Raw genomic sequence first — 23,767 nt, forward strand, 5'->3', positions numbered from 1 at the left:
TGATTTAATCAAAATGTGCCCCATTTGTTTCAATACACTTTCCCCAACGCGAGTTTAATTCACAGATGCCTGTCTTCAAGAAATTCTGATTTTTCGGATCAATAAACTATAGTATGGAATTGTTCAGACTGTCTCCATTTGCATACTGTTTAGCCCATAAAAATTACGCATTCGTCGTACAAAACAATTGCGAAATTAAACGAAGTAAAATAAAAATTTTATAAAATATAAATCTTTCGCCAACCGACTTTCCGACAACCGACGTATGAAAGTAAGCAATAAAAAATTGTCAACACGTATTACGATTTCACAAATCATTCGATCGCCGTATAGCGAACGTTTTGGTGGAATTATTTACTGTTGCTCACATGATGTTCACTTGACATCAGATCCTTGGTCTTATCGCTTTTCGACGTTTTTGATTTCGTCGCGGGAAATGATTCCTGAATAAACAAACAATTTAACCAGTTAGAAATTTAATAAGAATTTAAATGATTCCCGAATAAACAAACAATTTAACCAGAACATCCCTTGCAGAATTATGTTTTACTAAAATGATTGTTTTATTTACCAATTTCATTACTTAACTTAACCAGATAGTTGCTTTTAACAAGTAGATTCGTCAAAAACAGCTAACCGATTAAGCAATCCTTGTTCTTTTAAAAATTGCTATCTGAACGTTACTGACTACAGCTTTCTTCTCGGGATCCCAATGACGAATCAAATCGAGCATCGTCGAGAGGTCCGACTGATATCGATTCATGGCTTCCGTGATCTGACTAATTCCCATCGGAACTTTCTCACGTTCTGTAACATTAATCGATTTTTCGGTTGCCTGAAAATTATTTAGAAATTTCGCCCGACACCCAGCGGCTGTCATCTAATTCACCGTAATTTAGTCGAATCTACAAATATTACACGGATCGCGAATTATGTACACTGTGGTCCCGGTTCAAATTGACTCGCGACATTTCGTTCGTCAGGCCACGCCGCCCGTTTCGCTTCTTCAATTCCATTCGTCCCGGCTGTACATTCAACCAGCGAATCTTACCGCGTCTAGAGCTGTCCTTGCTCTTCGCCCCTCCGCTCCGCTTCGAGCTCGCAGGCTTCTTATTGCCCGTGTGCCGGGGCTCCGACGACTTTTCTTTTCCTTTCCCCATGGGTGTCTTTGATCTCGAAACACGGCCACCAACCCCCTGCGAAACAGTGACACGCTCCACTAAAGAATTAATGTTGAATCGTTTCACGAGCTGTTTGAACCCATCGCGCCACCCTCGGTTCTCTCAGTGCCAGCAGTTTATCGAGAATAATAAAGCTTTCGATGATTTTCTCGCTGTAAATAGGCTGGCGGATCCGGTTACCGTGGGATTTCCAATCGCTGTGCCTTTGATTTGTTTCCAGCAGTAATTAACCTCATAATTATTCAATGAAATTTTTCCATTAAAAATGTGAACAATATAACAGAATAACAAAATTGAACGCGATGAATTTATCATTTGACAGGAATTTTGAAAGGATGTCGATGTATATACAATAGTAGCTTTTTATATACCTAATTTTGTTACTGATTTACCCGTTCGATGGTTAAGAATTTTTACAACAGTAATACTAGAAAACGTTCTAATTGCTTCCACGAACAGGATCCGTATCACATAATTATTGAATAAAATATTTCCTAAAAGAAGGCTTTATACTAAGTCGCGCTTTCCTTGTGCACCCCAACGTAGCCACTTAATAAAGCATCTTACGCAACGGTTGAAATGAACCTACGAGTATGTTCATTTTTAGAGGTTCTGACCGCGTGTTTAGCATTTTTAGAGGTTCTGACGACGTTTTGAAATTTGATGTCAGTGGCGGCCGGGGTCTGACCTTTTTCTGGTTCATCTTCCGTTCGGCAAATCGAGATCGCCTAAGCCACGCCTTCTCCCTTAAAGCAGGCAGAACAGCCTCCAGATACATCTCCTTGTCCTCGTCGTTCAGCAACTCGTATTCGGACAACGACATCTCTTCGATGTCCTGGATCCTCTTTTCGGCATCGCCCGTTTTCTCTGTCACGAAAGATCAAATCTCGTTTCGTTTCTCCTGTCAGTCTATCGTCGACAATGCCCGTTTCCCCGAACCCGTGCCGTAGCAATGCGATCAGTGCCCGCGTAATATATCGTCTGGCTCCACGGCCGCGATCCACGGCGAATATCACGCGGATATTTTCTTATCGAAACTGTCTCACGACTACGCGCGGCTCACCGTGTTCGTGGCGCAGCTCGTCCGTATGGCGATTGTAATTGGCCATAGAGTTGAGGAACGTGACGAACAGAAAGTACTCCGCCTGGCCGACGATCCTTAACAGTAGCATCAGAGTTTCGACGGGGTTACCGTGCAGCAACTTGTTCTCCAACGACTGCAGGACGAAGCCGCGTTTAAAGTCTTCCGCGGAGAGCCTGTTGCGACGAACAGTTTAACGAGAATCAACCGACGAGGAGGGCAAGTTTAGTAATTAATATGTTCCACGGCACGCCCGCCCAATTTCGCCGCTAGGCTAAACTCGATATCATTGATTGTTCGCTTTTTCGTTAACCGCTACGCTCCTCGTGGGAAGACTCAACCATTTTCTGTTATGTAGATCATAAAGTTTGTTGCTCTGACGGTGCTTGAAATTAACATGGTAGCTATACTCTCGCACCGCGGTTACCGATTCATTTTCATTTCGTTGTATTTAGATCTCAATTATTCTACAAACGAAACAAATAAATTGCTCTTACACCAGAAACAAAAGAAAGACTAAATTACATTTATTAGGAAAAGCCTGCGTTCATCTTTTAAAATGGAATCATTTTTTTTTTAAATTCGACAAGCTTGAGATTATTTTTCAAAAAGAATAATTTAATAGAAAATGAATAAAAAAACGTTTGCGAACATTGAAATTGAGTGAAGGAAAAACTGAAAAGATTACTTTTCTCTTTGCTAGAAGGCCAGCTAAAAAGGCTGGAAAATTTGACTTCATCATTCCTTTTTATGATTTCACTCAATCTCAATTTTTCAAAAATTATTTCATGATTTTCTAGCAAACTTCCGCGCGAGCCTTTAAATACGTTGAAATCGTTTCGTTCATTTTTTAAAGAGTTATTCCATCGTGGAAGGTGTTTGCTATGCTTCTCCGCGACTGTAGATATAATAGAAGCGTCTTCGAAAGCATGTTTTGTATAATTGGTGAATTAAGCTTAAGACGTTCCGAAGTCCGAGAATTAAAGTACAATTTTATGTAAAAAAAATTCGCTTTTATAAAAGACATGTTAAACGTATGCAAAATAACTTATTTGTGGGATCACTTGATCATATCAATTTCTGTCCAGGTCCCATTAGTCTATACATTTTCTAAAACAAATATGCATTTGCATAAACATCTGCAGTCTACTTATAACAGATACGAAATATTTTCCCTGCTTATAGACTGTCTTGTACAAACTGTGGAGTAGAATCAAAATTATGCTTGCTGTACCGGTTGAGAAATCTCACGAGTTCACCGTGTTATCTTTCAATTGTCTATTGCTATTATCATTAGAAGAAGAAGAAGAAGAAGAAGAAGAAGACATACCGTTCCGTGAGTACTTCGACGAGCAGGTTAGGGTCGGTTCCTAGGAAAGCGGTCTTCACATTTTCCCGGACGCTTCTACTATCCTTCGCCGGGCTACTTACGGTCGAGTAATCTTTCCCCAGTATCTTCTCGAACTGCAGAATAGCCTGAATCTTGTACTCGTACCGACTCAAAGGATCCAGCGTTTCGAGCCTGTCGGCATCGGGGATTTTATTCAATTCTATCAAAGGATCCGATTCCTCCGGAAGTCGAAGAAGGATTACTTCTTGCTTCGGCTCCGACGCTTCAGTTTCAGGGGATCTTTCCGTTCTCCTTTTCTTTCCCTCCCGCGACGTATCGACCGTTTTTTCGCTGCGAGGGGATTTCTGCCTGCCCCGGCCGCTTCCTTTCGATTTCCCCTCGCTCCCCGCCGCCTCCCTAACGGCGGAGAAAACGTTTAAATGCGGTAGCGAGAGTCGAATGGAAAATTTGGGCGAAGCGGTCGGTCGACGCGCGCCCGATAACGTTCGCCGATTAGGATCGGTATCTTCGATCGATGAACTACGTTTAGGAATTGAAATTGCGGGCCGTACTTCTGCCTTTCGCGAGCTTCCGTGTAATTCTGATAAGCGTTGTCGATGATCTGTCGCAGCGTAATCGAATATTCGCTTTCGCCGAGAGCTATGGCTTCCGTGATCGCCTTGTCGATCGAGAGCACCGGAGCTGCTAGCACTCTTGCGCTTCTACAGGCTGTGTCCTGGTACTCTGGACAAGCAGATTTTGTTTTACGTGTGAACAGGGTAGTTGATACTTTTCTAACTTTTCTAACTTTTATCTTGCAGTCAAGATTAATTTATATTTCTAAACGGTACATCGTGTCAACTATATCTACGCTTCCATACGAAAGCATCTGTTTGTTAAATCGATTCGTTACGATATTTTACAAATACCACGTTATTACTAAAAAACGCAATATTTATTAAATAAAATACTCGCAGAAGTTAAGGAAGGAAATTGCGATATACATCGTACCGAGGTCGTTCACAAATGTTTCTTTGCTACCGAATTGAAAGGTTACGTAAGCAAGGTTTGTAATTAACATGTCTTCTAAGAGCGACAATATTTAATTTACTTCGAACTTGCACGACTTCTGTCGAGCAAACGTTACTCAAATGCTTTCAATTTTTTCTATATTCTTTTTAAAAAAAAGATCGATGAGAATGTCTGGGAACAGCATTAATATTGAGAAATCAAGCAGGCGGGTTACACTTTCCGGACGGCCGACCGCAGCTAATTAAAGTCTGGATCGAGACCGCGAAGTTATTTCCTAGAGCGTATCGTTATTTCTTCGGGACTGTTATCGAGGGGTTATTCTTAACTCGTGAATGGCGGCGATGTACACGTGATATTGTGAGACGGTACCAGTGAAAGGAGCTCCGTGGAAAATAATGCAGACTTTCTTCTCCGGCCTGGCAGGGTCCGGAAGATCGTTCAACGGGCCGGATTTCCGCTCGATACTCTCGAAATATTCTTTCACGGGGTCTCCCATTCTGGCCCGGAACTCTGAAGTGTCGTGCAGGCTCTCCGTGTAACCTTAAATCAGGGAAGTATATCCGTTGTTTTCTATGAATCCCTTTTACGCGAGTCTCTCTCGTAATAGAATGCACGTCGAGAATGGTGCCCCTGCGTTTTTGTTATTAACAACTTTTAGTCTCTCGGGTTTTAGAGTGAAAAATGAACACTGTTGGAGATTTTCCATTAATTCAAAATGCATATATAGTTGAATAATAATTGTAGCAACCGTAATAAATGATAACCGTACGAATAAACTGTGAAAAAGCATTCGACAACGGAGAGGTTCGTATCCGCTAATATTATTAAAGCGAAAGTAGATTTCTATTTTATTTCTGTTTCCTGCAACTTGTTTAAACAAATTCTTCTTTGCTATACGAATTTTTAGTCTAAGTCGTCAGTCGTAGCTTCTCCGTCACGACATGCAGTACAATTTTCACATTTTTCACTACTGATATTATAAATGATATGAAATATTTTTGTATTGATAAATTTATTCATTCTCCCGCATTAACACATATTCGTCCGGTATTTCTTTTGAACCGCCATTCAGAAAATGCCGACATTTTTTTCACACTACCTTTAGAAATTGTATAATACCTGTACAAGCTGTAAAAACTGTACAAAAACAACGTAAACGATTAACACGTTCAGTGCCGACAATCGACCACTAAAATACCCACATAGTTAAAGCAATTTATTTAATAAAGCGAAACTGGAAAATTAATATTTAATCTACGGGGTGGCATTAGAACTCTTTCGTCTCTGAAACATTCTAGTCAAATTCAATTTCTTCAAACGTATTACAATAAAAATGAATTTTCAAGATTGGTCAGAAATTAGAGTCACCCATATTTTGGTGACGCGGCGTTCAACGTGTTAAAAATCATATATTTTTCAGCGATGGTAATAATTATACCATTTTTTTATTAAAATGATCTCTGTTTGGTAAAAATTAGAATTGAGTTTATTCAGAATTAAAAGAACAAGAACGAATTATTTTCTGTGATATGAAAATGACGAATTCTCGTCGTTCGGCTATCGGCGATTGTTCGCGAAATGACGAATTTTCGTCACGCGGACGAACATGCCTTAAGTTTGCGCAAGTTTCTATAAAAGCAGAAGGTGTACGCGCATTTACTTGTGCTCTTGTCTAGCCGATGTTCACTTCCTGGATATTCCTCCTGCTCTAATTCCTGAATCGATCGGACCCGCGCCATTTCATCGACGAGGTCGTTGTAAAACTTTATTAAATCCGCGGGCAACGGATCCCCGGGCTTGCTGGGGGGCAAGAGTATTTCCTCGACTCCGTAATAATCCAATAAAGTGTTTACGACTTGATCGTCCATATGGAACGTGCTTAAACACCATCGTTTCATTCAAAATCCTCGCGTGGAAGAGAATCGAACGCGAACGAGAAGCATCATCGAGTATATCGAGCAGTTGAATAACCTCTCGTTAAAATGTTTATCGATCCGCTTACCGGTTTATGTGATGCCAGAAAAACTCGACAGGATAATCGGAAGCGTTCCCGATCGCGAAAGCGGCGTCCTGGGCGCAAGTGTAAGGCACCACCGGCAGAAATTGGATAACCGGCTCGTCGATGGTCAGAGATTTCTCGATGCCGCGACCCGTTAGCACCACCGTCGGTGTTTCCAAGCCCATTCTCACGAGCACGGCCAGCTTCATCTCCACGTAACACTAAAACAGCAATATTTCTCCGTGGAGCCGGGCGAAAATCTATTATCTGCTTTCTGAAAACAGTTTTACGATCGAAGCCGGGATATCAGAGGATCGCGGAACCGTTGCGCAACGTTCACCGTGGAAAAAATTACGACAGAATTTAAATACCCGGACAAGGATTTCGACATTTCTTAGCACGTAAAGTGTCTATTATAATAACCCAAAAATTTTCGCAATTCATTTCTCGTAATTAATGAACTCGAAACCAGAAACTAAAGAGTTACCGTAGTAACTACTAGTTTAACCCTTTGCGGACGAGAGGCGACTCTCAATCATCACGACGTTTCGTTTGGCAAGCCGAGTGAGAGGCGACAGTCGATTTTTATGAGATAATTTGTATATAAATTATATAATTCTATATAATTGCATATAAATTGTATGCAAATTATATTTATGTTATATACAAAATAAGATAATTGTATATAATAGTATATAAATTGTATTTGTATTATAACAGTTTAAGATAATCGTATATAAATTATATTAGCATCACATACAAATTGAAATAATTTTTACACAAAACACGCGACGCATTTGAGAAAATCGCCTCGTCCTGCAAAAATCCTGGTGATATTTAGTTTCGTCGAATACATTACGATACAATTGAATTTCAAAATCTAGTTTAAAAATTATTGTAACCCTTATATGACCGATGCTAAATTGAACATGTTAATATTTAATCGCGAAGACGTTGAGCCAAATTGTTACTAAATCTTCTTTAACGTCTGTGAACGATTGAACCTTCCCGTGGTCACTGTTGCATAAATTGAACTGCCGGGTTTGCGAATCTGGTAAGGCACGAATAAGATTGCTTATAGGATGGCCGCTCGATAAACAGTCGCTTCCGGGGCTTAGGTGCGGTCATCAGGAAGTGGCTACTTGTCGAGCGAGCATCAACGCAAAGAAATCTTGACCCGCAGCTCGAAAGAAGCTCAAGGAGTTTCAGACCAATCGTAGGATCGATCGAGCGGCTCGATTACCCATCACTTACTTGCCGGTCGTCTGTTTCCTTTTTCACTAGAGCTGTACATGGGATGAGCTATTAACCCCTTACGCTACGATTACTTTCACGCTGCGTCGATCAGCGCTTAATTGTCCTTAATATTTTCCTTAATAGGACCAGACGATTTTTCCTTCTTTTAGTGTCTTTATTTACTTCCGTTTATAGACTTTGATAACAGAATAGTTCAATTTGATTTCGATTCAGAAGAAATTAATAATATTCATATTTAGTAGATCTTGCATGAAATCTATCACGAGTCGGACTCTTTATTATAGTGCAAGGGGTTAAGTTTCATCGTTTCAATCGCTTCTATTATTTTTATTCATTATTTACAAGACTACGAAACATTTGTTATTGCTGTATTAGGATTCCAACAATAGCATAGAGCTATTGCTTTGTTTTATAAAAATCATCTTTTAAAATCCTGATAGAGGGAATAACAAACGTTTCATAGTAAATTGCGTACCGTTTTCCGAGGTTTGAAGAAAACACGGATGACCACCGATTCACCGGGTGCGCAATGATTAGAGTCGTGTTCCGCTTGAAATGGACAGTAATCTTGTTGTTTCTTCCGTAAACAGGATAATTTTATTTTCCACTCGCAGTCGACGAATCCTCTGTAGAATATCGAAACGGTTATTAACGGGTAGTAAGTGGTAAAATAGAAATTTGCAAATTCTGTTGAATTTTACTCGTTCTTTATCTGGATATACATCATTAAACACTCGCCCACAATCACGTCTTGGAAGTCTAGAAGCTTGGTGCTAACCGTTACATAAGGATAGGTAACTGTTCCTTTTACGGTTATGGGAATAGTGCAGCCTCTTATCACCTGCACATAATTACTATTATCGCTACGGTTATCGTTGAATCTCCAAAAAATTCCATAACATCAAACGATACAGGGAGAGTCATTGAACTCGTTCATTTTAATTTTTCTTATGACTTACATGTGGCTATTAATTTATGAACAATTAATTTTTGCTATTTCCTTTTTTCTCGAAACATTAGAGTCATCGCGAGTTCTTTTTTTAACTATAATGTGCAACATTTAATCGAGCCAGTCGAAAATATATTAAATACAGTATAAGAAATTATTAAGGTGCGGGCATTAAAAAATTGATATTTATCGAGCTATTTTTTTGGTTTAACTACTTTCTTTCGTAGAAAACTGGTCTTTTATACAGTATGTGGTTTACATGAGAGATTAACGAGGTGAACGAGTTAAATGACTCACCTCGTATAAACCAATCGATAAAATCGAAACTGAGAAGCTAACGTTTCTAAAGAAATTGAGTTTAATCGAATGGATTACGATAAAAGATCGCAAAGTATCGAGCAATAAAGCGGAAAGCTCACTTCGATATAAGCTGTATACGTTACTGGTGACCATCTCTGTTTATACTTCTCTCTAGACGGATTCCAAATAACACGAAGTATCGCGGAGTCGCCCACCATCACATTCGATCGTCTTTTAAAGTGCACGATAATGTCCATTTTCTCCACGTTCTGGACTTTCTTCAAACGCATCGCCCCGCTCCACGGCCCGTAATTGATAATCCTTGCCGTATAATCGGCGACCTGGCCGACAATCACGTACTCCATGTCTGCGAAGAACGTATCCTTTCGCCAGAAACAGCGTCGAGGATGGGCTGATTTTAATCCCGTGATCTGACGGGAACGTACCAATAACGTATTCGGCGGAGAAAAGCTGAGGAATGGGCTCCTTTTTGCAAGTGGCGGCGTGCTGTATCAGGACGTATGAATTCCTGACGACGATCTCCCTTGCCAAATATCTCTCCACCGCCATTTCCACGTCCACCACACGAGGATATATTTCATCGTAGGAAACGACGCACCATCCCTCCCCTCGAAGCAGACGCGTTAACCACGAATAAGTGCGTTAAATTATTAAACTATTTTGCTGGTTTAAGTATCAAAATTATCGTGTCGTTCTCGAAATGTTTCTTTTGAATTCAAAGTTGGTCATATTGGGCTTTGAAAACCTGAAGAAACATCGTGTGATTGGATGATTTTGCCATGAGAGCACATGAAGCAATACGATGCACATAATTGACTATAACTAGCGGAATAGTGAACGGTAATAACAATATCATGTGGGGAATTAATTCGCAGTCTGTGCGATGAATCATCTGTAAATTTGTTTTAAATTCATATCTTTTATCAGTAACATTAAATTGAGCAAGAATGTAGAAGACAAGGACGATCAGACGGCGGATTTTACACAGCTATGGCAAGACTGAATAGTTGCGATTTAAAATAGCAGAAAGAGCAAACGAATCGAAACATTGTGAATTAATTCATTTAAAATCGTTAAAAGAAGAACCGGCTATTCAGGTTCCATCCTTTGTAATTGATGTAGGACAATTTTTACTTTACACAAAAATCCGCAGTCTACTAATGATATTGACGCACGTGTGAAACAGTGTTTGATACAATATTGTTCGATAAAGAAACAAATAACCTCTTGCTATTTCGACCGGAAGAGTGCATCCGAGGTTATGGAAATGGTTTTAGAGATGGAAATCGAAATAACTTTTCGAACAAGTAAATAGGGTGTTTAGCCTCTTGCACTACAATAACGAGTCAGACGCGTGGCGAACATTTTATGCAAGCTCTTTTAAATATGAATATTATTAATTTCTTCTACGTCGAAGTAAAAATAAATTCTTCTGTTATCAAAGTATAGAAATGACGGTAAAAAAAGACAATATAGGAGAAAGAAACTGTTCGATCTTATTAGGAAAATTATTAATCCCTTGCACTATGATTCCTTTCACGATGTGTTAATTAGCATTTATTCGTTCTTAATATTTTCTTTAATGGGACTAAGCAAATGTTATTTCTTATAATGTCTTTATTTATCTTCGTCTCTGTGCTTCGATAACATAATAATTAAACTTGATTTCGATTCGAAATAAATTAATAATATTCGTATTTAGTAGGCCACGCATGAAATCATTCTCGCGAGTCTGGCTCGTTATTATAGTGCAAGGGGTTAAGTACGAATAAGTGCTAATCGTCACAGCATGAAAGGAGCAACAGTGTAAAGGGTTAATTATCGGGAAGTTTACGAAATGCTTTGAGGTAAAATGATTTACGAAATTGCTTATTGAGAATGAATAAATCTCTGAAGAGTAGGCTACAAGAGAATTTATGCAATAAAGTTTCGCGTCTTGTTTCTCACCGGTCAATTCAGCGGCAAAGTCTTCAGGTAGGTCAGGCTTCTTTTCTGGCTCGCACTCCTGCAGGCAATTCTTCGTTGTCTCCAGTTTCTTTTTCAAAAATTTGCGGATTATCAACAGGACAAATCGGGGAACACTAAAGTATCTTACGTTTAAGAGAAAATCGTCGGTCAGCGATCCAATCGCGGCGTACTCCAATTCAATGGAGTACAGGGGATGCGCGTTTCGACAGGGGATGCACAGGTACATTTGAGGAAAAGAACCGAACGCGTTCACCGTAATTGTCACGGGCATTAAATGACCGACCTGAAACAATTAAAAGTAAGTCGTTCGACGCACAGTGGTGCAGTTGATCTGAAAAAAATGGCCAAAGTTATTTTACACATTTTTATGGAAACAAAAGTACTTGGGGAGTATTGGGGAGATATGATTATTCGAGCCTCGTGGCTCATTTTTATAATAATTATGAAAATGAACCGTGAGTAATGTAATTGTATTGAATAATATACTAATAATATAATATAATATATTTCTACTAATAATAATATATTACTATATAATACTAATAAATATAATACTATATAATACTAATAAATATATTACTATATAATACTAATAATATATTAAACATAATGTATTGTATTTTCTGGTGCAAAATAGTTGTTTTCATTGAATTTCAGCGTAACACCTGCAGAAATAGCGATATCGCGAGTTGAAACGTCGTTTTCACGCATAATCAAGCTTCAATCTAATATCTCCTCTTCCGAAATTGTCCATTTTTGTTTAAAAACCGAGGGATAATTTGAAAGGATTTACTACACAGTAAAGTACTCTTGTTTTCAGAAATCAAACTCTCTTACTATCAAAATAATGTGTTGGCATTCATTTCGAAGGACAATAAAATACTATGTGAAATGTATGAAATAGAAAAGGTTTTACTGGATTTCGATAACTGTTAAACATCGCTAATTAGAAAAACGCGGGTAATGTAAAACATAATATTTAACAGAAGGAAAAGCACGCATTTGCTTAGATCTCTGTAATAATTGATATTATCTTTTTGCAGTACATAAAAATCATCGACGACAAATTTAAAAAACAAGTTAAGAGATGAACAGCACTGCGGAAAAACTTTTGTTTTTAACAAAGTATAAAGCTTTATGAGCGAATTAAATGGAAGAAATGGTATTAGAACGTTGTTTTGTCAGGAAACAAGAATTTCATAACTTGCATGAAATTTTTTAAATGCAGTTCGAGGTGTTCGCAATTTGGAGTAACTTAAGAATAGAGAGATAGATAGATCGACAGAAAGAGCGAGAGAGAGAGAGAGAGAGAGAGAGAGAGAGAGAGAGAGAGAGAGAGAGAAATGTACCTCAAGCTGAAACCGATGATCGATGGGACCGAGATTTGTCGAACGCTGCATGACATCAAATTCCACGAATGACTGAGCGTCCACGAATCCCGTGCTAGGTTCAACCATTAGCGGATTTATATCGAAGCTATTGACCGTCTCCTTTGCGACGTAGTCCAGCCCGCTTATTTTATAGCAGAACGCCACCTTGCTGGGGTTCCTTAAGGTAAAGTTCTTATGACTCGGTTCTAGAAGTAGCTGCAACAGATACATAATTAATGACCTTCTACTTTTGGATTCTGCTCCGAATTTACAGGATGTATGATCGTTTCAATAATCTCGAACTACGTTCATCCAATTTTTCGCCTTTCATTTGTGGTTTAGAATCATAGTGGTGTAAGTCAAATTTTCCTCGCTGTGGAAAACAATAACTGTTATTGTTTATTATCGAGTGTATAGTTTACAGACCAGACTTGTTAAGATAATTTAGAATTAAGTTAATTTATGATAGCTTTATGATTTATTCCACTTTTCTTTTTAACGTTTTGGCAAGTGTAGGTCACATTTTCAATAATAACTTCAAATTCTCGGAAAATATGGCTTACTACGCCACTGCGGTTGTACTCCACTGAATTATTACTCGTCAGATGGGACACACATAAAAATTATTCGAATTGATGGTTCGGAAGATAACGTGTTAAGAATTCCTCAAGAGGACTTCTAGTCTCTCGGTAAATCCCCTGGGACAGTCTAGTGACCCTTCGGACCCTATCAGTTTTTTACAAGGTACTTCAGTCGCCCGTAAGAGCCTCCAGAGGCGTTTTAATTGTAACTTTTGAAACTCTTAAGGCAATCGTAAGAAATCAATGACTTCTTGAAGCGCTTCCGCGGACGCTCTGGGGACAGGCGGCACGACTTTCTCAACAATTTATGCTACAGTGCTCTACCGTTTAATTGAACGTGTGTTACCTGTTCTCCGAAATCGATGGTGTCAGTGTCGATCGTGAATCGAATTGCATCTGATTGGGCGCACAGCTGCAACACTTCGGTAGGGCCGCGTAATATTTGGCAAGCGGCTGCAGCTTTTATTCGAAGCTGCTCGAATCCGTGAAATCCAATGTGGAGGTGTTGTATCGTGTATGGCGGTACGGTACCTTCGCGTGGAATGATTTCGAGAATCTAGACAACGTAGTATCATCACGAGACTGCGAATCTCTACAATCAGTCCCATAAGTATTCCTACCCTCATTGCTTACAAGAGAAATCTGTTGAAATCAAGGGATGCATGTTAAATTTTGCAATAAACTTTATATTATCTTATTTAATATTTTTGTAATCTTTTTTAATATTTTGTAGATGTGTTCATCCATAATAAAAAGTTTATTGCAAAATCTTACATGCGTCCCTTGATTTCAACAAATTTCTCTTATAAGCGATGAGGGTAGGGATACTTATGGGACTGACTGTACGTGAACCGTTGGAGATAGAAGTTAAATAAAACTGCATTTCTTCTCATAGTAATTTTAATAAACTAAAGAGAATGCAATTCTTAAACTTTTTTGTTATCTCTTTTGTTTGGTAGGTTATTTATAATTAGAAATTCTTATCGTAAATATTAGGTTGGTGCATATGAAACATCGGATTTTTAAGTAAGTATATAAAACTGCATATCTTTTTTCAAAAGCTATTGATTTAATCAAAATGTGCCCCATTTGTATCAATACACTTTTCCCAACGCGAGTTTAATTCATAGATGTCTGTCTTCAAGAAATTCTAATTTTTCGTATCAATAAACTATAGTATAGAATTTTTCAGACTCTCTCCATTTACATACTGTTTAGCCCATAAAAACTACACATACGTCATGCAAAACAATTGTGAAATTAAATGAAGTAAAGTATAAAATTGTATAAAATATAGATCTTTCGCCAACCGACTTTCACTATTTTAAACATTTGGGACAGTATTTACGGGCTAAATAGTATATAAATGAAGACAGTCTGAAATATTTCATATCAGACTTTATTATTTCTAACGATCAGAATTTGTTTAAGACGGGCATTTCTGTATTGAAATCTCGTTGAAGAAGGTGTAAAGCAAACGGGGCATATTTTGATTAAATCAACAAATTTTTAAAAACGATATGCACAGTATATTTACTTAAATATCTGACATTTCATATGCACCAACCTAATACATAAAATCTGCACGCTATTATTACTCTCAATACGGTAGAAGCTCCATGTTTAGATAATAACAGTTATCGAGTTTAGCTGGCGTTAAAGATTTCTAGGTAACCTGTTAGGTATAAAAGTTATTCCGTTTTCTTAAGTCGGATTAATATTCTGTTCTTTTGTTGTCTATATTTAAGCATTTGCCTAAATTCAGGCAAACGGTAAACTTTTTTTTTCTTTAAGAAATTATCATGCTACAAACACAACATATCTAATTATAGATAAAGTTCTATTTATTGTAATTGTGAAGAAAAAGGTAATGCAAGGAGTCAAACGAAAATTATTATCACTTATTCAATCTGTAATCAATGGAAATCATGTAATATAAAGCCTGTAACAACGATATAGATTCTGACACGTCTCGCAACCACGATAGATGTATTATTAAAAAAATTGAGCCACCCATAAAATGGGAATACGGAGATTTGTATTTTCAATGACGCCGCTGTAAATGAGAATGTACTAACGTCGTTGATGTAATGGGTCCTCGGTGGTTCGTTCCTCATAGTTTCGAAAGCGGCGAGATCCACGTCTTCCTGAAAGAACGTCTCAACGACTGGTAGCAAAAATTCCCTCAATTCTTCCACGGACACCGTGCAAACGATCTCTTCGACGTTATCATCCGCGAACACGCTGCCTGATTTCAATCTCTGCGTCTGCGTCTCGGAAACTGGGGCTAAAACATAAACGCAATTGCTCGTTAAACATTTCCAGTCTGCTTCTTCTTGCCAGCAATTAAGAAGGAAAGAGATACAATTTACGGGCGGCGGTATCGATTGGATCGGCCCGTCTCCGCTCCCATCCTGTCTGTCGTTTGCGAAAACGTCTTCGTTCGTCGCATCCGACGCCGGTGCATCGGAAGTCGGCAATTTTGGGGCTTCGTGCGTACGCATCGAGCATTCCTGCGAGCACAAATTAATCAAATCTCGCGAGGCGAACCGCAGCCTGTGCGAAATTGTTCTAAGAATCATCCAGGTGCAGGCGCACATGTCGCGAAAGTATGTGTATCGTTCGTGAGTAAACACGACACTCTAGGAGACCAGAATTCAAATTTTAAACAACTTAAATGGTTCTTTCTTCTGGAAGCATATAGGCTACTGGAGTCAATTATTGTGGGATAACAAATTGCTATACCTTTGATTCGCTTTATAACATAATTTACTTTATATTTATTCCTTTATTTTGAATAAAATTAAAAATCCTTTATTTTCCTTATTTCTAAATAAAAATATTGTTCCTTCATTTTCCTTATTTCTAGATAACGAAATAAAAATATCGTTTTTTCATTTTGTTCATTTTTTAGTTGACAGATTTATAATATGTCTTGTTCAATAAATATGAAGTTAATTATGCTCGAAAACGAAGCAAGAGCGCAGGTTATCCCACGGTAACAGGTCTCGACTATCCTAAATGTTTTTCAACAGATCGTAGGTTTTGTAGAACGTCTTAAATGTTTCGCAATGTTAAAGTACATTGGAACGTGCACCTGGCGCGACCCGTAAAACGATTTCCACAGTGTGCTGTTCCCTTGTCGCAGACACGTGATCAGACGTCCCCGACGTAACGATCCTCCGCGTTCAGGATGCGAGTTGATTTATTCGAATTACAAGCGAATTACATTCGTATCGTCGCGCCAAGAGTCATCGACCCCGATTCTTTGCTCGTTGACGATCGATACACGAGTGAACGAACCGTTCGGGGACGAGCCCGTTGCGTAGCCGGCTGCGAGAGACTTACTGTCGCAGTCGATTTTGGGACTTACGCAATCGCTATGCGTGTCGCGTTCTATCTCGATGGAGTCCTCTATCCACAGGAATTTGTACACGACCGATACGGGGCCATTATTGGTCAGCGTCAATATTTTCTCGGCACTCGAGCCAAGTTCGCAATTAACAGTGAAATTGGTGGGTTCCAAAACCAGATTCGGCAAGCTGACGAAACCCTTGCACTGGATTTTGTCCTGGATAAATCGTTTGTTCGTTTAAAAGCGAGGTCGTTCGCACGGGCTCTGCCTTGCAGAATCGCGCGGTCTACAATTTGATTGTAGATTCGTGACGACCGTGCTACGGATCTCCGTGCAAAATCAAAATTTTTCAAATGTATTTGCATATAAAGTGTTACATCGAATTTCATGTCTCGCGAAAAGAATTTTTATAAATTGGAAATAAGACAGCAGTGCTCTTGAATTTCCCTGAAACCGTTCGCTGCTTTAGATCTCATCCAATTTCGTTATAGAATCAGCAGTATAATAATTACAATTCCAATCTCTATGCAAAATCAGAATTTATGAAAGTATTTACGTATAAAGTGTCACATAAAAATTGATCTTTTGCGAACAGAATTTTTATCCTGCACGATGCGAATACATCAAGATCTGTAGTATAATAATGGGATTATTAATTCTATTACAGACCACTTTCCGAGGAGCGGTGAGTGATCTTTTCACGCAAGTATTATTTGCTTTACTCGTAGCAGAAATAAATGCTATTAATGGCAGTTTTGAATTATTTACAGCTTCGAGGATCGTTCTTTCAACGGTGAGGAATGGATTGCCCGTTTTATTAAATATATGTGCAAATAACGACGAGTGTCAGAGTTTGTTAATTATTCAGTAGTATAGTTATTATTTCGTATTACGCTGACATATATTAAGAGCGACTCTTGCGGCATATCACGTGTTACATTATTTAACATAATGCAATTAATATGATACAAAATGGCCTACATTTTAGTAGCTACCACCATCCCCTGCTATCGAATAAGTTTAATATAGAACGAAACCCGCTCGCGTTACCTAGATCGTGAAACATTAATGCATCAGTTTACATTATTATTAGATTTGCGAAAAAGCCGAGAATATATAAAAGCGCATAGCGGAAATATCGTTGTTCGGTAACTTTTCATTTTTCATTTAATTTTGTTAATAATATTGTTCAACACACATTTCGCCTTCTAAAAGCCGTCGAGTGAACTAAAAAATAGAGGAAATGTCGCCGAATATGTCAGTACCGATATTTACAATCGTGGTCAGTTTTCGTGTCAGGTAAAGAATGTTTCATAAATATTGAAAAATATTATGTAGAGAATGATTGTCTCGGTATTCTTTTGAACTTTGACGGTCACTTAACAACATTCAGAAGCATAAAGTATTGTAAATATCGGTACTGATATGTTCAGGAAACATCTATCTTCTAGGTTAATATGACATTTCAGTTTTTACTTTTTGTGCAATACTTTATTTTTGCTCAAAATCTCACGATTTAAAAAAAAACTTTTGTTTTTTTTTAAACCGAGGACGATAGAGCAACGCGGTTTTCAGTTTCGTATTTGTGAAGTGACGTTCTGCAGGAATTATCCAATGGTTATTAGAAGGCAGAAGAGAAGTTCCAATGTGTTGAACAGAGATTTTTTTGTTTCAAAAAACAAAATCATTGCTGCGTTAATATTATTCTTTTTGCGTCACTGTTTTCTAAGTTCTCGCAAATTTCTTGCTAAATAGGTGAACGAAGTCTCGAATACGGAACAACTTCCAATAGTTTAATTTGGCAGAATGTCTACCATGTCGTGGTGCCTTCGCAACTTCTCCATCGAGCCAAGGAATTCAATTTACCTTGCTGGGGTGCTCATCGTATTCAAATTGAAGCACGCCGCTGTAATTTCGCGTGTAGAGGTTGCCGTCGTCCACGGAGAAGAACAGACGTATTGTCGTTGCTCGCCCGTCAAATAAAATGATTTTCATGTGCTGCAAATGTCTCCCATCGTCGGATATTATGTGGAACGGGGTTTTCACCGAGACCTTCGCGTTCACGTGCAGCTTCGATTGATTCGTTACCACCAGTTCCTCTGTAGAATCAACCATCGCAAAGAACTTTGTCACTGTGTATGTATCAGTAATATTATTTAACGAAAGAAGAAACGAATATTGTTCCATTCTTGCAACACATGCCATCGTTTCGAACACTTTGTGCTTTGAAATAGTATATACTTAGCTGTAAGGTTTATTAGAATAATTATTTAAAAAATATAAAATACAGGAGTTCAGTTAACCAGTTAACTGTGGCGATCATGTCAAGCGATGACGTCAGGAAGTTATGAATCCAACTCAAATTATTTATAATTTTCATTTGTTTGTTTCATTTCGTCTTGACCTCTGAACATTCCAAACATATTAAAATTTACGAATATAATTTAGTTTCCGCCAGAATTACAATTGAATCGTCGCGACAGAACATTCTGCCACATCTCCACGACGGATATAGACGTCAAACACGCTTAACCGGTTAATCATTTGAAATACAATCGAATAGTTCCAATATGATAGTAGTAGTGAAGACTGGTTTACGGTGAGATAATATTGATGAGAAAAATCGAACCTGTTTGATGACGCCGGTCACCGTCCGGACAGATGTCGACACGGAATCTTAGCTCGTTTTTGCTAAAGAAAATTTTCGGCTCCGTCAAAATGGCTTTGAAAGTAGAAACGCCGATCAGCTCGCGTCTCAGAGCCGTCACAGTTTTACCGAAGACGTACCAATCTTCTGTTACGCATTCGTTCCTATCAACGGAAGAGAGTATTCCTCACAAGGTCCGCTACCATTAATTATTTAACTTACGCCTACCTCTCCCAAAAAAGTTCGCAATTTACGACTTTCTCCTCTTCCGGTTCGATTTCGAGTACCAATGGTTTCATTTCAAACTTCGTGCTAAGTTGAGAAAATATTTTTATGCATATTTACGCTAGAATTATCCAGCTTTAACACGAATAACGTATGTTACGTTACAACAATAGCAAGACTGGATTTACTTAAAATTCGTACGATTTTTATCATAATACATACTTTAATAAAGAAGTTTATTGAAAATTTTTTTAAAAATATTCGTGTAATATCGAGGATTATAAAGAGAAGAAGAAATCGTTGGTTTTAGTATTGAAAATAGATCTCGTATGTTTCAGCAAATATGTGCAGCATTCGACCACATCTTAGAATCTGGAGTTCATTACAGCACTACTAATTAAATCCTCTACTCATAATTTGCACCATAATTGCATTAACCATATGCACTTACCGTCGAGTTACTGTTACGTGTTTAGATTATATATTATATTTCTTAACGGAGAAGTAGTGCTCAGATTAAACAAAAGTTATTGTTAGGAATATACCAACGATAATTCGTTAGTACCTATTGGGTTGTTCGGAAAGTAATTTCGTTTTTCCCAAGAAAAGACTTCATTTTTTTCACAGCCAACTTCACGCTTAAGCTGCATAATCATTATATATTTGGACAACTGATATAGCAAGTCTTGTTTGCTAACAATTTTGTTCGATTCTTTGCAATAGTTTTTGTTTAGTAATCAATTGTGTTTCGTTTCCACCAAGAAAAAAACGAAACGACTTTCCGAACGACCTAATAGTTAAAATCCTTCTCTTGATAACCCACATGAAATGCGAAAGTTCCGTATGTTACTCACGTTTGCAGTCCCATCAATTGGCCTCGATTGAGTTGCACATGCGGACTGTTTGACCAGACAATCTGATAAGCGTTTGTTCCGTAATTTTTTAACGTTATCGTTCGATTGACTGTTTGGTGGCTGCGAAAGTAAACCAGACGATAATCGAGAGAAAATGCACCGACGATCGAATCTAAAGGGTTATCGATTCTAATGCTGGTTTCTGCCACTTGAAACTTTTCAGAGACGTTTGAATCCATAGAATTTTTCAGTACTACTAATACTGTCTTTTGAGAATACATTTTCCGTCTACATCCTAATTTAAGAGCAACTTGGAAAAATGAAAATACGAACTCCACCCTCTAAACCGAGTACATAAATCGTTGTCCAATTTTCTCGCCAACTGGATCTCTATTTTAACTCTCTATTTTATCTCTGTTTTAAGTCTGACCATCGGTGAGAATTTAGTTCCGATGAAAGTGAAAGATCAGCGGTTTGGTACCTGAACAGAAATCCTAAATCGTAGACTGGAAATATGTGTGGCTCGAAAACGACGCTGCACCCGACTCCGAACGCTCTCAACGCGACGTTGACTGTTCGACTATTTACGACATCCAGCACGATCCAGTCGCTGAATTTTCCGATGTCGCGGAGACGCAGCTTCACTTCGATTTTCATCGTTTCGTTGGGCTCGAGGTAACCGCTATCCGGGACGACGTTCCAAAGCGAAACCGGGTTCTGCGACAGAATTAAAATTAGAGTTCTTCGTCTCGGTCCGAAAGGTCGCAGCCTGCTGTCGCAATTCGCCGCATGTACTTCGACTTACCACTGGACTGCGGATCTTTATGCAAATAGGGTGACAGTTATTTTCGGATCTCCCTTAGGATCTCCCAGAGTCTACTGAGCTCAAAGGGAAGCTCAGTAGACTCTGTAAGGGAGATCCGTCATATTGTCTACTAAAGAGATCGAGTATACCGTACCGTGGGCACCGAAAATTCAGCTGGTATCGGCGAACTGTTAACAACCGTGAAGCTTGTCAGCGTGTCTTCAAGAACCGAGACTTCGCCAAAATTCAAGACAGTCGGTTCAGTGGAAACGAGAGCACCTTGCCCGGTGTAAATGATGGTGCAAGCTACTTTAGGGGATGGCTCGCCCATTGTCAACATGCTAGCAACAAGAACAAAGAGGCTATACGTTGTCACAAATTCTTTCAATTAGTTTTTCTAGCGCTGGACTTTACTAAATGTTAACTGTCTGCTCTCCTAGCTCCGTTGCGACGATGGTTATGTTAACAGTCTTCGTCTGAAGAGCCTTGACGAGGCCTTGATTCGTCGACAGAGAATATGGATGGATGGTCGAAGCCTGTGTAAGAAAAAGTCGGTGGAAAATTTGGATGCATCAAACGAATTTGGAAATGAAAAGGTTGTTCAACTTTCAGATTTTCAACGTATCCCAAAAACAATGGAAATCGAAGATTTTTAATAAATTTGTGAGATTATGTAACAGTGTTCCAACAATTCGATTATCTTGCAACGTTTATGCACAATAGATATTATTCTCAAGTTTTTTAAAAGGCGGTCACTTGAAAGGTTGTTTGCGAAAACTACCTCTGAAAAATTATTTTCTTTTAATTAACGACAGATCCTGAAAATGATGTTGCTAATGAAACTAGTTCGCAGCTTTATTTTCGCTATCATTTCATCGAAATGTTATAAATAATTACTGCAAGAATGGAATGTTAAATTCAGGCTTATCAACCACATACTATCCTTAACACTTTTACTGCCACGCTAACAACCTAAAGAATTTCATCAAATTGAAGCAACATATTTAATTAAATTAAAATTGAACAGTTAAATTGTATAAGATGAATGACTTTTGCAACATTCATACGTTTCGCAGATTATAATCAAATTGATCTGCGTGAAAATTAAATTGTCTATTCCGATTGCACCCGATCAATATGTTAAACTTTATTAACAAAACTCTATTGTAGATCGGGAACATTGTTTAGCGCACGAAAAAGAAATAAAAAATAGTGGTGCCAGCCGATTCCTCATTATTATCGTTTTATTATCGTTTTATTATCGTTTCATTGACAAGATGATTACCGTTTGCGGTTGCAGGTAGAAAAATCCTTCGAAGTTGGACTCGTTCACTACGCCGAACGTTTTCGTGCATGGATGATTGACGAAGCAGTAGCGATCTATGATCTCGGTTGGAACGATCGACAGGGCGGCCACGACACCTTGGAATATGATCGACAACCCGAGCGCGTCCGAGTCCGTGTCCCACAAGTCGACCTCCATCCGCGTTCGACCGTCTCGGGCGATGTTGGCGGTGTAAGTGACCTGCAAATCGCGTGATCGACAGGAGAGCCGCTTCAGAGATCGCGCCGTATGATTGATCGTCGCGGGGGATCGGGCCTCACTTTCAGTTTGACGAAGCCGCTCGCGGAGATCACCCCCGCTCTCGGATTGACGGTGAACTCTCGAGGATTCGACGGGAATCCGGGCTTTATTTGAGCCTTGGCGAACTCCTCTTGAGTCAAAGGTGTCTGGTATCCGTCGTTCAACACGATCAAGCTGTACGCGACCGGGACTAGGGACACGTTATGCAGGTACACATCCCGCTTGCTGGTGGTGCCTTCAATTCGATTAAAGAACGACGTGTTTTATTAAAAAATGTATTGCTAGGACAACATGCTGGCGAATCTTCTTAAGTATTGGGTGCAGAGAGTAACTTGGTGTTGCCGAACTCCATTGAGCGATTTTTATATGGTTACTAGACCGTGGATTTTATGCATTTACGATAAAAATGAAGAAGGCAAAGGAAAAACTATAGCAAGATTAGAAGAATTTGAGAATGTTGTTACGTTATTTACGATTTCTTGCGATTATTAATAGAGGAAAAACGTTTTCACGCGGCTTATATTTCTCGCAATTAACACGAGCAATTTTATTTCTGCTTTAAATAATAAAAGTTAACTAATAAAGTTAAATGATAAAAGTTAAAATAATAGATTTGTATTTTAATTATGCAATATTATAATAAAAGCCGAAAACCGGCTGCCTAGTAATCAATATTAAGGCAAAAATCCAATATCCACAACTACGGGACGGTTGTTGTGCATTTGGTGGAATATTAAGGATATCGTTCATCATGAGCAATCACAATCTGCCGAAACTATTAATTCGGAACAATGGCGACGTCATGTCATCCGCTCGAGCAACGAAGTAGGGTGGAAAAATTAGATTTACCGTCTGCGAGAATGAACAAGTGATCCTGCTGGCATGCGAACGTTCGACTGTATTTACCGAAGAGAAGAAAGAACGTTATTTATTATTTAACACGTTCCGTACCGAGCTGTATTTAGTCGACTTTTCCTTCTGGTCAGTCAACGCTATAAAATCGATATATTATTTTGTTTTATTAAGTATTGTCAATATGACTGTAAAGCAGTAAAGCATTCTTTTGGTGGAAATTAATTCGTCGATTCTAAACTTGTCATAAAATATTTTTTTAACGCGTTAAATAGTCATTTAAGCGGGTACCACCAGTGGTACGTTTGGCACGGAATGTGTTAACCAGGTAGACTGGTTGCTCCAACTTTACTTAGCTGGTACGTGCTTGAACAA

At 38.6% G+C, this 23,767-nt stretch overlaps 2 protein-coding genes across 2 annotated transcripts; both read right to left on the bottom strand.

Annotated features, from left to right (window-relative positions):
• Nucleotides 1-350: 350 nt before the first annotated feature.
• On the bottom strand, nt 351-8,446 carry LOC144478282 (hydrocephalus-inducing protein homolog). Its single transcript, XM_078196049.1, has 11 exons — nt 8,356-8,446; nt 6,627-6,844; nt 6,285-6,502; nt 4,994-5,164; nt 4,165-4,336; nt 3,593-4,009; nt 2,245-2,438; nt 1,870-2,048; nt 1,052-1,196; nt 689-807; nt 351-443 (listed from the first exon to the last, which is right to left on the bottom strand). Exons 2-11 carry the CDS (start codon nt 6,830-6,832, stop codon nt 351-353), a joined length of 1,914 nt encoding a protein of 637 aa, XP_078052175.1. The 5' UTR covers nt 6,833-6,844; nt 8,356-8,446.
• Nucleotides 8,447-8,577: 131 nt separating this feature from the next.
• Nucleotides 8,578-23,290, bottom strand: LOC144478283 (hydrocephalus-inducing protein homolog). Its single transcript, XM_078196051.1, has 19 exons — nt 23,245-23,290; nt 22,561-22,775; nt 22,241-22,480; nt 21,370-21,491; nt 21,110-21,296; nt 20,632-20,867; nt 20,151-20,270; nt 19,300-19,383; nt 19,054-19,235; nt 18,291-18,523; nt 16,418-16,640; nt 15,148-15,356; nt 13,416-13,625; nt 12,468-12,704; nt 11,246-11,401; nt 11,098-11,185; nt 9,576-9,758; nt 9,249-9,496; nt 8,578-8,721 (listed from the first exon to the last, which is right to left on the bottom strand). The coding sequence occupies exons 1-19, from the start codon at nt 23,288-23,290 to the stop codon at nt 8,578-8,580; spliced, it is 3,363 nt and encodes a 1,120-aa protein (XP_078052177.1).
• Nucleotides 23,291-23,767: the final 477 nt, after the last annotated feature.

Source organism: Augochlora pura, chromosome 2, assembly GCF_028453695.1.
Source record: "Augochlora pura isolate Apur16 chromosome 2, APUR_v2.2.1, whole genome shotgun sequence".
NCBI lineage: Eukaryota > Metazoa > Arthropoda > Insecta > Hymenoptera > Halictidae > Augochlora > Augochlora pura.